The sequence below is a fragment of the Solenopsis invicta genome, chromosome 10 (assembly GCF_016802725.1).
Source record: "Solenopsis invicta isolate M01_SB chromosome 10, UNIL_Sinv_3.0, whole genome shotgun sequence".
Lineage (NCBI taxonomy): Eukaryota > Metazoa > Arthropoda > Insecta > Hymenoptera > Formicidae > Solenopsis > Solenopsis invicta.
The window spans coordinates 19,454,466-19,467,756 of record NC_052673.1 but is presented as its reverse complement, the minus strand read 5'-3'; the positions used below and the strand labels follow the sequence as shown (position 1 = coordinate 19,467,756).

At 33.4% G+C, this 13,291-nt stretch overlaps 1 protein-coding gene across 1 annotated transcript; it reads right to left on the bottom strand.

Annotated features, from left to right (window-relative positions):
* Positions 1-1,125: 1,125 nt before the first annotated feature.
* LOC105196650 (coiled-coil domain-containing protein 13) lies at positions 1,126-9,255 on the bottom strand. The gene is made up of 12 exons (XM_039454039.1): positions 9,021-9,255; positions 7,606-8,786; positions 7,391-7,526; positions 7,130-7,300; positions 5,364-5,661; positions 4,880-5,022; positions 4,080-4,251; positions 3,612-3,856; positions 3,273-3,451; positions 2,898-3,162; positions 1,570-1,754; positions 1,126-1,401 (listed from the first exon to the last, which is right to left on the bottom strand). The coding sequence occupies exons 2-12, from the start codon at positions 8,769-8,771 to the stop codon at positions 1,257-1,259; spliced, it is 3,105 nt and encodes a 1,034-aa protein (XP_039309973.1). The 5' UTR covers positions 8,772-8,786; positions 9,021-9,255; the 3' UTR covers positions 1,126-1,256.
* Between the last annotated feature and the right edge of the window lie 4,036 nt (positions 9,256-13,291).

The window sequence follows — 13,291 nt, the reverse complement described above, 5'->3', positions numbered from 1 at the left end:
TGTCTCCCTCGTATAAGAACGTTCCACTTGATTCGTTTCTCTCACAAATTCTCACATTTCTTCAGTGCAGTGTAATTGCTGCGGATTGAATCAAGAATAATCAGAAATTCCCTCGTTTCGTTTTCGTTAATTTAAATAGTTATCATCGAACGACTTCCATTGGCTGCAGCTAGTTTGTTTCTGAAAAGAGAAATGTTTTTTATTCGTCATGTCGAAGGACAATAGAAAGAAATAAAAATATGTATAATGTATAATGTATATATAGACTGAAAAAATGCTCTGAATGCTTTGAATATGAATTAAAACGTATATAGTTTGATTCAATTGAATCACGGGCTATTACTTATTAGTGACGCTTATGTAATCGTTTTTACTTTTAACCTTTTTTCATTATCTCATTAATTGAATTAACTTATATCGAATTAACAAAAATCCATTTCTGATTAGACTGATGCAGAAAAATGCTGTTGATTCTCTATGTAAAAAATATATATATATATATATGTATATAAAATTAACTTATAGAATAGTGATATATACGAGTATTATTGAAATTGAACGAAAATCATATACACCGATGTATATATGATTTTCGTGTAAACTTCCCTTCTTTTTGTTCCGCCAAAATTTAGCGAAAAAAAAATTAGGATGCAACGCGTCATTAGGATGCAACGCGTTTTAGATAGATAGATCTCGCGTAGCCTGTAGGCCAATAAGCATCACAGTACAGCACTTAACGGTAACAACGTTACACGTGTGTGAAATTATAACGTTCGTCTCGTCTAATAACTACTAGAGTCGGTGGATAAATCAACATTTTTTGTGCCTTTTGTCATCTTCGTGTCTTGGAAATTTCAGACACAAATTATATTATTAGTGATTAGAGAAGCATAGGAAATAATGACGACATATCTTTTGTACAATGTAATATTTAAGAAGCAAAGGTGAAAATCTAAACTGAAAAATGTAAAAATATAAACTCGGTCGTGTCTGTAAAATTTTAGAAAGTCATTGTATGAGATTAGCCGGGAGCTGGGAGCCAGGATTGCCTTCTGCTTTCTGCAAACGTTATACGCATGTAGTACTATATATTCATATCAGGAGGCGCGGTCGCGTCTCGCGGTATTTTTTTTTTTTTTACGCATTTACACGAACATGCATAAGCAACGTACGAAATGACAAAATTTAGATTTTGTCTATAGAGTATTATACAAATGGAATATTATACAAGTTTCGAACAGGATCCAGATTCTAGCTCACCTGCACGCGTCTGTAAAAGTCTTTCTTGCTTGATCGAGCATTCGCTTGTACATGGTGAGATCCGATGCTTTATCCTGCTGCACGGTATCTAATCTGGCCTTCAATGCTAGGCACTCCTCTTCCAGTAATTCGATTCTACGTCAAACGTAAAAATATTGACGAATAGAAGAGAGATTCGACGCGACGCGACGGCGACGTGCTCGCCGCTCTGTCGAATAGACCGTTGCAAATTCGAGCGTTAAAGGAGCTTCCTCCTTCGAGCAGATGTTTTTTTTTTTTTTTTGTTACGACATATAATTAATAAGTTACTTATAACGAGTTTCTTCGGGACTTGGAATCACTTGGTCCGTTCTTAGACTCGACAGCGATTTCGCGCAAGATCTTGTTCTATATCCCTGCGTATTCACTTTAACGAGTCCTACTCTCTCTTTTTCCGCTTCTCGTAATTTCAATTCTAATTTTGCACACTTACTCTTTTCCTTACGCAGCGATTCCTTTTTTCAATTAAACACATATGTACAGCTACAAGTTTCATAAGAATTCACTCAATTTTCTTATCTAATTTCAAATCATACACTATAGTTTTACATCGTTATTATCAATTGACTAAATCTGTTATTTCGATTTTGTTTTTATGTCTTGTACGATTCACAAATTAATTCTCATTAAATTATTAAATTTTTTATCTATATGTGTGTGTATAAAATATTAGATACCCCGATAGAACAACATTTATTATTATTATTAAATTATATGACAAAATCTTGCATAAAAATTATAATCGGCAATTAGCCGTACGACATTTATTTACGAGAATAAGTGTACAAGTGCATTAACCTTTTATAAAAAATATTGATAAATTAATTGTTTGTTCAATTAATTGCAAAATAGTATTTCGGTAAAACTATAACGAATTGGCAAAACTGGCGATGGCGAATCATCGTAGTGATATTCGTTATAATTTGCAAAGATCCATAAATTTGGAAGGAAATAATTGTTCAATAATTAGGAAAAATATTTTTCAGCTGCGTGTTACGTGTAATTATATTTCTAAATGTAAAACATTTAGAAATATAATTAATCCAAATAAATATTTACAAAAATGCACAATTACCCTTAAATTATAATATAGAAATATTGATATATAAAATATTACACATTTTCAGCATGGTAACATTTTAAATAAAGAAACAAACGCGATTTTTCAAATAATTGTAAAATATTTAGGATTTCAAATTTAGATTTATCTAATTTTTGACAAACATTATTTAGAGATTTTATTTCGACAAAACTGCGTTCTAACGCATCATCTTAGTGCAATTATTTAAAATTTTCGTCAATTCGCGATGCTCTATTATTGTATTATTGTACAATATTCGCAAAATATGCCTATCGGGATATATGCATGCGTATATACCTCTTATTGATAATATATTCGAAGGAAGGAACGTTTCACACAATTTTATGACAATCTCAAGGATTTTAATTCTAAAATCTACAATTGATACACGTATACATACGTATATCAATATAATTGTGAAACGTTCCTTCATCGAATTACCAAATATAATGAAATATCAAGAAAATTTCGTTAGTAGAAAGTCAATTTGTTAGAAATGTAAGAAAAATTAGCTTACTGCGAATGCATCAGCTTCGTTTCTTTCCTTGTCTAGTCGTTGATTGAGTACGGCTACCAATTCCAACAGCCTCATCCGTTCGGCTTCAGCAGCTAAAGCCAAAGTCACGTATTCATTTGGTTCGTCCAAGACGCCACGACGAGGACTAGCGATTAGACTGAGCTCGATCTGGCCCCGCCGTTCTTCTTCGGTTGGATGAAAATCTAGGCGATGAAGCGACGACGAGGTTCGACGGTTGAAAGATTCGTCCGACGAGATGCCAGTTCTAAAATTAAGAATAAACAAATGTGTTTTTTCTTTCCTCATGCGCCTGCTAATAATTGGAATCGTGCCGCCGCGCCGCCGCCGTTCAGCACGGTTCGTTCTTACACAGACCTTAATTTGTCAATCTCGATCTCGCGTTCTTCCAATCTCCCGCGTAATCGATCGACGTGCAACTGCGCTGCTCGCAGCTCGTTCCTAACGTTCGCGTTCTCACGTTCGATCTTTCGTTCCCTATTTTGTACTTGTTCCTCGCGATCTTGACATCTCGCTTCGGAAATCTTTAACCGTTCCTGCAGGCAACACATTACACACTTGGATTATACGTTCGATACAATTCACCAGAAAATTCGTTAATGTTCTAGAGCATAATTGCCCTAGAAACAACTCTTCATGTATAATTTACGTAATTGATCCTTTGACAAAATGATTGAATTTTTTATCATCACTAACGTTAAGCGCGTCAATCAGACGATCGTCGTGAGACCTTTTTTTATTCAGCATCTCGATATTTCCCTTCACAGTACTCAGTTCTTGCTCCAATACTTTTATTCTCGCCTTTGAAGCGTCAAGTTTCCTCTTCGAGGTCTCCAACGCTACTTCCGCTCGTCTCAGCTCTTTCGCCATATTTTCCATCTGTTGCCGTCTCTCCTTTTCGGCGTGCCGAAGACACGCTAAATTTTCTCGATCTAGGGAAGCTAAATAAATAGCTTGCTTTTTCTTAAAAACAATTAAATGCACAATTAAGTACGCAACTTTCAGTTATATGAATTGAATGCAGCTATATTATTTAATTCATACGATGTCGACACGTGTGTTGTGTACAACAAGCTTGCGTATGAAATAAAACAATAAAAATATAATTCTGAATCTGCAATTTGACAATAGAGAGATGTGAATATAATGAATATTTTCTCCTACTGGAAAATTCTTTCTGGGATTTCTCCGTTTCAGACAATTTCGTTTGCAGTTCCGCCAACTTTTGTTGCAGATTCCGAATTTGCTCAGCTCGTCCACGCCAACCGCCTAACGACGACGCTGCACTCGAAAGTGCGCTGATGTTGACGTTTTCACCCACCTCGCTGCACAATAACTGATACTTGTATTCTTAGTGATAACTCCATTACACACAGAGAAATTAAGGGAGCCTATTCTGTAACCTTAACGAAAGTTTTTTTGTATCACGTTTGTATGCGTGTGCAACGATATTCGTAACGACGCGATGTCGACGTATCGTTGAGATTGCAGAATAACGGCCTAAGGCCTAAGGCTTTGGTCAAGCGACAAAAAAAAAACAAAATAGCCATTTCACTTTCTTACATAATTATTTCCGAATTATAAGGATTCTCTTTTTCATATTTTTCCATATATAACACAGACCTCCTAAAGACGTCCACATGCGTTGTTTTAAAGACGTTCTTTTAGGACGTCTTCTAGATTTAAAATAATATACACATATATATGTGTGTGTGTGTGTGTGTGTGTGTGTGTGTGTGTGTGTGCGTGTGCGTGTGCGTGTGCGTGTGCGTGTGCGTGTGCGTGTGCGTGTGCGTGTGCGTGTGCGTGTGCGTGTGCGTGTGTGTGTGTGTGTCTATATCTCCTTATTTCGTTTTATCTCTCAAAAATAAATTAATAAAACAGACACAGTTCTTCTATAAAATCTTATCATCGTTCTAATAAGTTTTAATAAACTTAGAGAAGTACGAAAACATGAAGAATACCTTATGCGCTTTATTAATCTCTTGCCTAAGAGCGGCACACGTATTTCTGGATTCACAAAGCTTAATTTGGACTCGTTGCAATTTATTCTTGAAACATTTTATTCGTTCCTCATCACCTATGCCTAAGAAATTGTTTCTTAAATCTTTATATTACCTTTCGTTGGTTTCCTATTATCTCTGACGTTACAAATATGTACATATATATATATATATATTTATTTATACTATGTCAAATTACTATAATTTAAAAATGAGTAAAAAAACAAAATTATTAATGAATATAATAAATTATTGATAAAGAAAGAAAAAAACTAACAATTTTTTCGACAACTTGATCAGTATCACAACTCGATGAGTTTAATTTCTTCCGTGCTAAGTTTTCTAAACTCTAAACAATGAATCTCAAAATGAATAACAGCGAGATAAACACGTAATATCCATGTCGTATTGCTTGCACAAAATAGAGAAAGACAATTCAACTTACTATCGTTGGAATTCTTGTGCATTTCGGATTTGCGAATCTGTTGCAATTCCATACTTTGGCGCTCCAGCTCGCCATCTTTGATGACCAGAGTAGTCTCTAAATTCTTGCATTTTGTCTTCAACACTTCCATTTCGACGGTTCGGTCTCTATATTTCTTGCCAAGTTCAATTAGCTTTGTCGTGGCCGATTTGGTCGTCATTACATCTTGCGAATTTTGCTTTTCTTGCGACAGATTCCGCAACTGCTCCTCCGTTTGCTCAAATGCTCGTCGCAAACATTCATTCTCCGCCGTTAAATCCTGTTACATGATCGCCAATTCAGCACGACAGTGTATTAACCATAAATATAATTACGTGATTGATTTAAGTGAAATGGATAATAATTGCCAAAAATGTATAAAAGTGTATACCATTTATAAATAATAAGGGATATTCGCGCGGAAAAACAATTAAGGATTATTTTCATATAAGTGTATAACTTATTTGTTATATGTATGTATTGGATCCAATAAACACATTAAAAATATAAGTAAACAATAAATTATTGTAAGAATTTTTGCTTTCTTTATTCTTCTTTTGTTAGTATAACTTTATAATGTATATAAATAAGACTGTAGGAACAAAAAGATAATTATATATATAAATTTAATATTACAGTAATTTTATATATATATATATATATAACGTACACACACACACACACACACACACACACACACGTGCGCGCGCGCGGGGTAGGATTATTATACTGTACTTACACGAATTCTATCCTGCAAAAACTTATTTAACTCTTCTGGAAATATCATACGTTCGGAAAATTCTTCCTATGTAAAAGTCACATATGTAAAGATTCACAATTAAACAAAGTATATACAAACACAACGATTGAGAAAGATATAACAAAATATTGATACATATACATTTATGTTCGGGAACGGCATGTCCTTTCGTAATTTATACTTACCAACGATATTAAGAACGTGTTAAAAACAATACCTTGAGTTTAGTTGGCATATTTTCATTATCAAGAGAATCATTTGCCTCGAATTTGTCGTCTGCCATTCTCATTTATATTAATCATTAATAAACAATATTTGATCTAATCTTATGAGATGACAGTACTCTCAAGAATAAGTCGTCGCATATGCTTGTACGTTATCCGTGAAATAATTTGCATAAAATAGTATCAACGATTTCCTCTTTATGCAATATTATGAATATTGATATCGCAAAACTGTGAAATAGTACGAATCCAGAGGTGACGATTCCATTCTATTCATCTAAACATTTTTTTTTTTTTACTAACGTCAAATATGTCCGCGCTAAATATAATGCGAATGTATACTCGTTTGTTTTACAAATACTTATATGTATCATAAATACATATACTTATATACGCATTTAACACTCGAATAAATTCTCTTTTTTTAATGTATTTAAACGAAATTACAGGTATGTTTTGTGTTTGATGTGTAACCAAATAAAATAATCAACAAAGATTTCATCGCAAGGAAATTAGGTTAATATTGATATATTTACTTAGGGTTACATCTATAAAATAACATAAATGTGATCATAGAAAATAAACTATATTTAAAAGAATCTTTATTATTGATATAATCGCTTTCTTATTAAAATTGCTCTTTCATTCGTGATACTAAATGTTTAAAATAAATGATTTTGCAAATAGTCCTTTGTTCATTAATCCTATTTATTTCATTACGTTTTCGGCTCCTATTTCTCCTTTTCCAATAGCTTCTCTTTTCAATTTTCTATTGGTTTCTTTCCAGTCCACTGTGCTTGCGACTTAAATTTTTTAGCAGTTACAAATGCTTCTGCCTCTTTAGTAGTATCTGTCTTTCTGCCTCCCTTAGGCACCGAAATTTCAACATTTATTCTCCTTTTCTTTAAGAATGTATGATTTAACGAGAGTCCTTTCTGTTAAAAATATAAAAATCATGTATTGCAATAAGAACGTAATAAATAATAAAGGTATCGCAACAAAAGGATAATACAGGATGCTTTTACCTCAAAATCTTTATTATTCGCCACCTCCACATATGCAAAGCCACGTGGTGTTTTATCTGGTTTAGTTGGAATTCTGATACTCGTTATTTTATCAACCTTAGTCGAAAAATGCTGTTTGATCTCGTTCTCGGTTATACTGTAAATTGGACATTCAAATTACAATTTATCTAAAAAAAACCAAACAAGAATATTAAAAACTAAAAATATTCACTCACTTGTATGGTAAATTGCCTACAAACAGGACATATTGCTTCTTCTTTATTTCTTCTTTTTTCTGGTTATCTAAAGATTGCGGGACTTGTTTATTCTTGTTTTGTAGCTCTTTCGTCCTCTCTTCTAAAACTTTTGTTTTTTTGATTATATCTTGTTTGCTTTTGTCATCTTCCTCGACCTCTTCATCCTCCTCATTTTCCTCATCTTCTTCGTCCTCTTCATCTTCTTCGTCATCTGTTCCTTCATCTTCCAGATCCTCGTCATCCTCGTCACTTTCATCAATTTCTTCTTTTTTCATATTTACAAGTGCATTTTTAGTCTCAATTTCACCACTTTCTTCCTCAATGTTATCATCTTCATCATCATCGTCATCGTCATCGTCATCGTCATCGTCGACGTCATCCTCATCCTCCTCCTCCTCCTCATTATCATCGTCAACGTCAACATTGTCATCATCATCATCGTCGTCGTCGTCGTCGTCGTCATCATCATCATCATCATCATCATCATCATCATCATCAATCTCTTGTAGCTTATCTTTGCTTTGGACATGTTTCTTTTCTGGTTTTATTTTATCATCATTATTAACTTTCTGTTTATTTTTCATTAATATATTTGCTTGATATTCCACTTTTTTGTTACTTTTCTTTTCCATTGTGCCCAATTTCTCTGATACATTTCCATATTCCTTTAATTTTCTGTTAAGTATACCCAATATCCGTTTTGCTCTCTTTGACAATTCTTCTCTGCTCTTAATTTCTTCAATCCTTTTTATTATCTGTTCCTTAGTAAGATTAATAGCATTAATAGAACGCTTCTTCCTTGACTCAAGACCTCTAGCTTTATTACTAGTAATCTCTTTCTCAAGTTCAGCAATAGTTGATTTTTTTGTCTTTACTACAGTATCTCTTTTTATTTTTGATGGTTCTACGATGCTATTTTGCTGTTTTACTATCTTGTTCCTCTCCTTTTTCTGCTGATCTTTGAAGATAGGCGCTTTTTCTACCAGTGTAGGATTTCCATTTTGTTTAGAGCCAAATTTAGCAAATTTGGCTCTTTTCGGACTCTTGTTGAGTTCATTGACATTCTGATTCAACTTTACAGAAACGGAAGCTTCCTCGCTAAGAGATCGTTTCTTTCCTTTCTTATTTACTACTTTAGTCTTCATTTGGAAATAGATATTCTGCAATACCAAAATAAAAAGATAACTACAAATAAATTATATATAAATAAATCCTGAAATTACAATTAAAAGTATCTTATAAAATTTCAATTTCCAGTCAGAAGATATCAGTAATACTAGTTTAACATATTGGAGGTTAGAATCCAGAATACGTCGCACATTTCGGTATATGTAAAATGCAACTATACTTTCGTTCAAGGAGATATTTGCAAATAACTCACGCGTTTAACTTACCTGTTCAGAAACGATTCAAGATGCTTTTCAGTAAAACCCTCCGAAAATAATGGTCAAGAAAATCGTTGCAAGGTTAAATCCTAAAAATCGTGCAACATGCGGCAGAATACACCACGCGGAATTAGAATGACCGAATGGCCAGCGTGGTTAGCGGGAAAGTATCATGTAATGGAGAATGGAATGACAAGATGGAGGATGGAGGCTAATGGAGGCTGTAGAAGAGAATAGCCCATTCTACCCGTATCAGGGTGCTATTACACGTGTACGACGAATTTTTTAAACGTGTTGATTGGCTGTAAAATAGAAAATTTCTCGTGTCTCTAGAAATTTTCTATTCTGTAGCCAATCAGCACGCTTAAAAAATTTGTCGTATGACAAATGTAATACCGGCCTTAATTCTTGGAAATAGATTCCGAATAATTCCGTTTTTCCTAGAAAACACAATAAAAATTTAGGTAATAATTGAATAATTTTGATCGGAATTCATTCCCAACAGTTTTATAATACGAAACTATCATATATATTATGGGCTGCGTTCAGATTCTCCACCCGGTGAGTGATCTCTGGGTGACTGGGTAAATGGGCGGAACTAATGAAAAGCTCCCTAGTGGTTTATGGAATCTGAACGCACTCTCAAACATTGGGTGTGTTTAGCAAATAACGCTGAGAAATAGTAACATAAATATCTCAGATTCAGATTAAATTACATAATAAATTAAGATAAACGATAAAGATAATACATAAATATTTTACTATGAATATTTTTATCAATATAACTAAAGTAGATGAAAATTAAATGTTCGTAGAATAGGACGAATCAATTTAAACAATGAAAATAAATTTTTATTTTAACAAATTAGATGAAGATATATATTGCGCATATCATCTATTATATGTATAGGCTTGTTTTCTATTCCTGCACTAGACTGCACTGGAACATTCCTTCTTGTTTTTACTAACTTTCAAATATATATCTATTTCACTTTAAGTGCACACTAATTCAGGGAGTTCAGGAACAGAAAACAAACAGTATATTTTATTAGTATCAGAAAATATTTAATAATACTAAAAATCTTTAACATACTAATCTCAAATATAAATATTTATATAACGGTTTTGTGAGACTGTAGACCAAGAAACCTTACATTAATAGAATAAAAGATTAATATTTATTAATCTGTAATTACATAAACAGAATAATAAACAAAACGTTTAAACTTTACTTGGTTATTAACGTTTTTCTTTATTATATTTATACATTTTAATTTTTATTTACTATAATATTTTAAATTAAATTTATTTTTTTATTTTAAATTTGTTTTAAATATACGAGCTTTATCACAAATGTATAGAAATTTTTATAGCGATACATTTTGGAACGCACCTTTACGTCACCCACCCGTTTCACCCGGCTCAAGGACCCATGTGGTTTTTCCACTCTCTCGGGATAGACAGAGTGATAAAGTGAACGACCCACCTAATGTCCGGTAGGGGCACTCTAAAGGAATCTGAACGCTCTTTAGGTGCCTGGGTGCACTCGGGTGGGGAATCTGAACGCAGCCATGTATGGGACTCTATTCTTGGAAACATGCAAATAACTTACGTATACAAAAGTGATAAAATAGCCAATGAGAGAATACCATCGAATAATTCCATTGATTATTCTTATTTACCAATTTAACAACTGAAGCTTATTGGTGTGATTCTAGATTTGGAATAAGGTCCTTTTTCGGTGTAGGAACTCCAGTAATTTAACCAATCATCCGTTTGTTTTCTGTTCCTGAACTCCCTGAATTCGTGTGTACTTAAAATGAAATAGATATATATTTGAAAGTTAGTGAAAGCAAGATGGAACGTTCCAGTGCATTCTAGTGCAGGAATAGAAAACAAGCCTCATGTGTTGCCATTGGCTTAGTGAGTTCCGTGGCAGACCCCACCTGACGGTCCGGTAGGAGCGACCTTGCGACATAGCGCGAAATCACTCCCCCCATTGCCTCGCCGGGGAGGGATGGAAAACACTAGTGTACAGTCGTGTTCATTATAGTTGCGACACTTTTTCTTTGGTAGTTTTAGAATGTAGCCTTGCTCATCGAGCGGCAAACGTAATTGGCTGGATCCACAAGTAAGAACCAATCACATTTTCAGCTCTTGTTATAGTTGCGCGTTCAGAAACGCATTGAAAAAAAAGTGTCGCAACTATAATGAACACGACTGTATACCAATGGAATTTGATTCTGTCCATGGGGAAATTTTCCAAACCGAAAAGTCGCTATCTCTCTACATACTTAAAGTTCATGATTAACGTAACGACCAATAAGCTCTAGTCATTTCATGAATCATGAACTGCAAATATGTAGAAAGTGGTAACTTCTTAGTTTGGAAAATTTCCCCATGGACAGAATCAAAGTCCTTGGGTGTACACCCATGGAATTTGATTCTGTCCATGGAGAAATTTTCCAAACTGAGAAGTCACCACTTTCTACATATTCGCAGTTCATGATTGATGAATCGACTAGAGCTTATTAGTCGTTAAGTTAATAATGAACTGTAAGTATGTAGAAAGATAGCGACTTCTCAGTTTGGAAAATTTCCCCATGGACAGAATCAAAGTCCTTGGATGTATATAAGGCTTGTTTTCTGTTCCTGCACTAGACTGCACTGGAACGTTCCTTCTTGTTTTCGCTAACTTTGAAACATCTATCTATTTCATTTTAAGTGTACACTTATTTAGAGAGTTCAGGAACAGAAAACAAACGGATACATATACAGGACATATAGGGTGATTCTTAGGCCGGTATTCATAATCGATTCTTATATTCAAGATCGTCTCAAGTATCACCTTAAGATACCGTCAACCAATCAGAGAAACGTATTAGCATCTTAAGACGTTACTTAAGACGATCTTGAAATAAGAATGGACTATGAATACCGGCCTTAATGGTTGTATTCACTTTTTTATTATAGGCTTGTTTTCTATTCCTGCACTAGATTGCACTGGAACGTTTCTTCTTGCTTTCACTAAAGGCTTGTTTTCTATTCCTGCACTAGACTGCACTGGAACGTTCCATCTTGCTTTCACTAACTTTTAAATATATATCTATTTTAAGTGCACACTAATTTAGGGAGTTCAGGAAGAGAAAACAAACGGCAACTTTCAAATATATATATCTATTTCTTTTGAAGTGCACACTAATTCAGGGAGTTCAGGAACAGAAAACAAACGGTATATTAATATAATCCGTTTGTTTTCTGTTCTTGAACTCCCTGAATTAGTGTGCACTTAAAGTGAAATAGATATATATTTGAAAGTTAGTGAAAACAAGAAGAAACGTTCCAGTGCAGTCTAGTGCAGGAATAGAAAACAAGCCTAAGGCTCAATGCACACAGGACGCGTCAACGCGTTACGCGTGGCGAATAGCCAATCATTTTTTCGTTTTTATGACAAAAAATAAGAAAGCAAAAGAATGATTGGCTATTCGCCATGCGTAACGCGTTGACGCGTCCTGTGTGCATTGAGCCTAATATTAGAAATTACAAATGCGTCGGTAAGTCAGGTTCCTATGGTAAAAAGTGGACACAACCATTAAAGCCCGTATCAAACTACGCATTGAAGATTGAGATTGAAGATTAAAGATTGAAATTTGACCAATCAAAACAAGGAAATTTTAACTCCTTTTATTTTGATTGGCCAAAGCTCTACGCAATAATCTTGCGTAGTCTGATACGGACTTAAGAATTACCCTGTATAAAAAAATCAATCTCTATTTTTAAAGTTATTAATTACAATATAATAAAAAGCTTCAGAAGCTGTGCATTATAACAAAATTGACTAGCAACGCGATACACAAATACTTTTAGAGCAATAATTTGATTTTTTTCACAGTAATTATGTGCGTAAAATATATTTTTTTTTATTAAAAAAGTAATGAGTTTTATAGAGTTCTACTTTTTAAGTATTACTTTTTAAGTATATAATTTAGTCAAAAGTAGAACTCTATAAAACTCATTACTTTCTTAATAAAAAGAAATTATTATATTTTACAAAATTATTATATTTAATTAAAATAAATATTTATCTTTCAATTAAATCGTTATGGTACGTTACGAATGTATAAATAAAAAATGTAAATTACAACTATTCATAAACCAAATTTAATGTCTTTTCTTGGTATTTGTATTATATCTTAATTTCATATTTTCGAAAACGCACTCAAATTTTTGAAAAATCTCTCATAAATATCGCTCCAAGAAAAATGTATTAAAAAAGACGA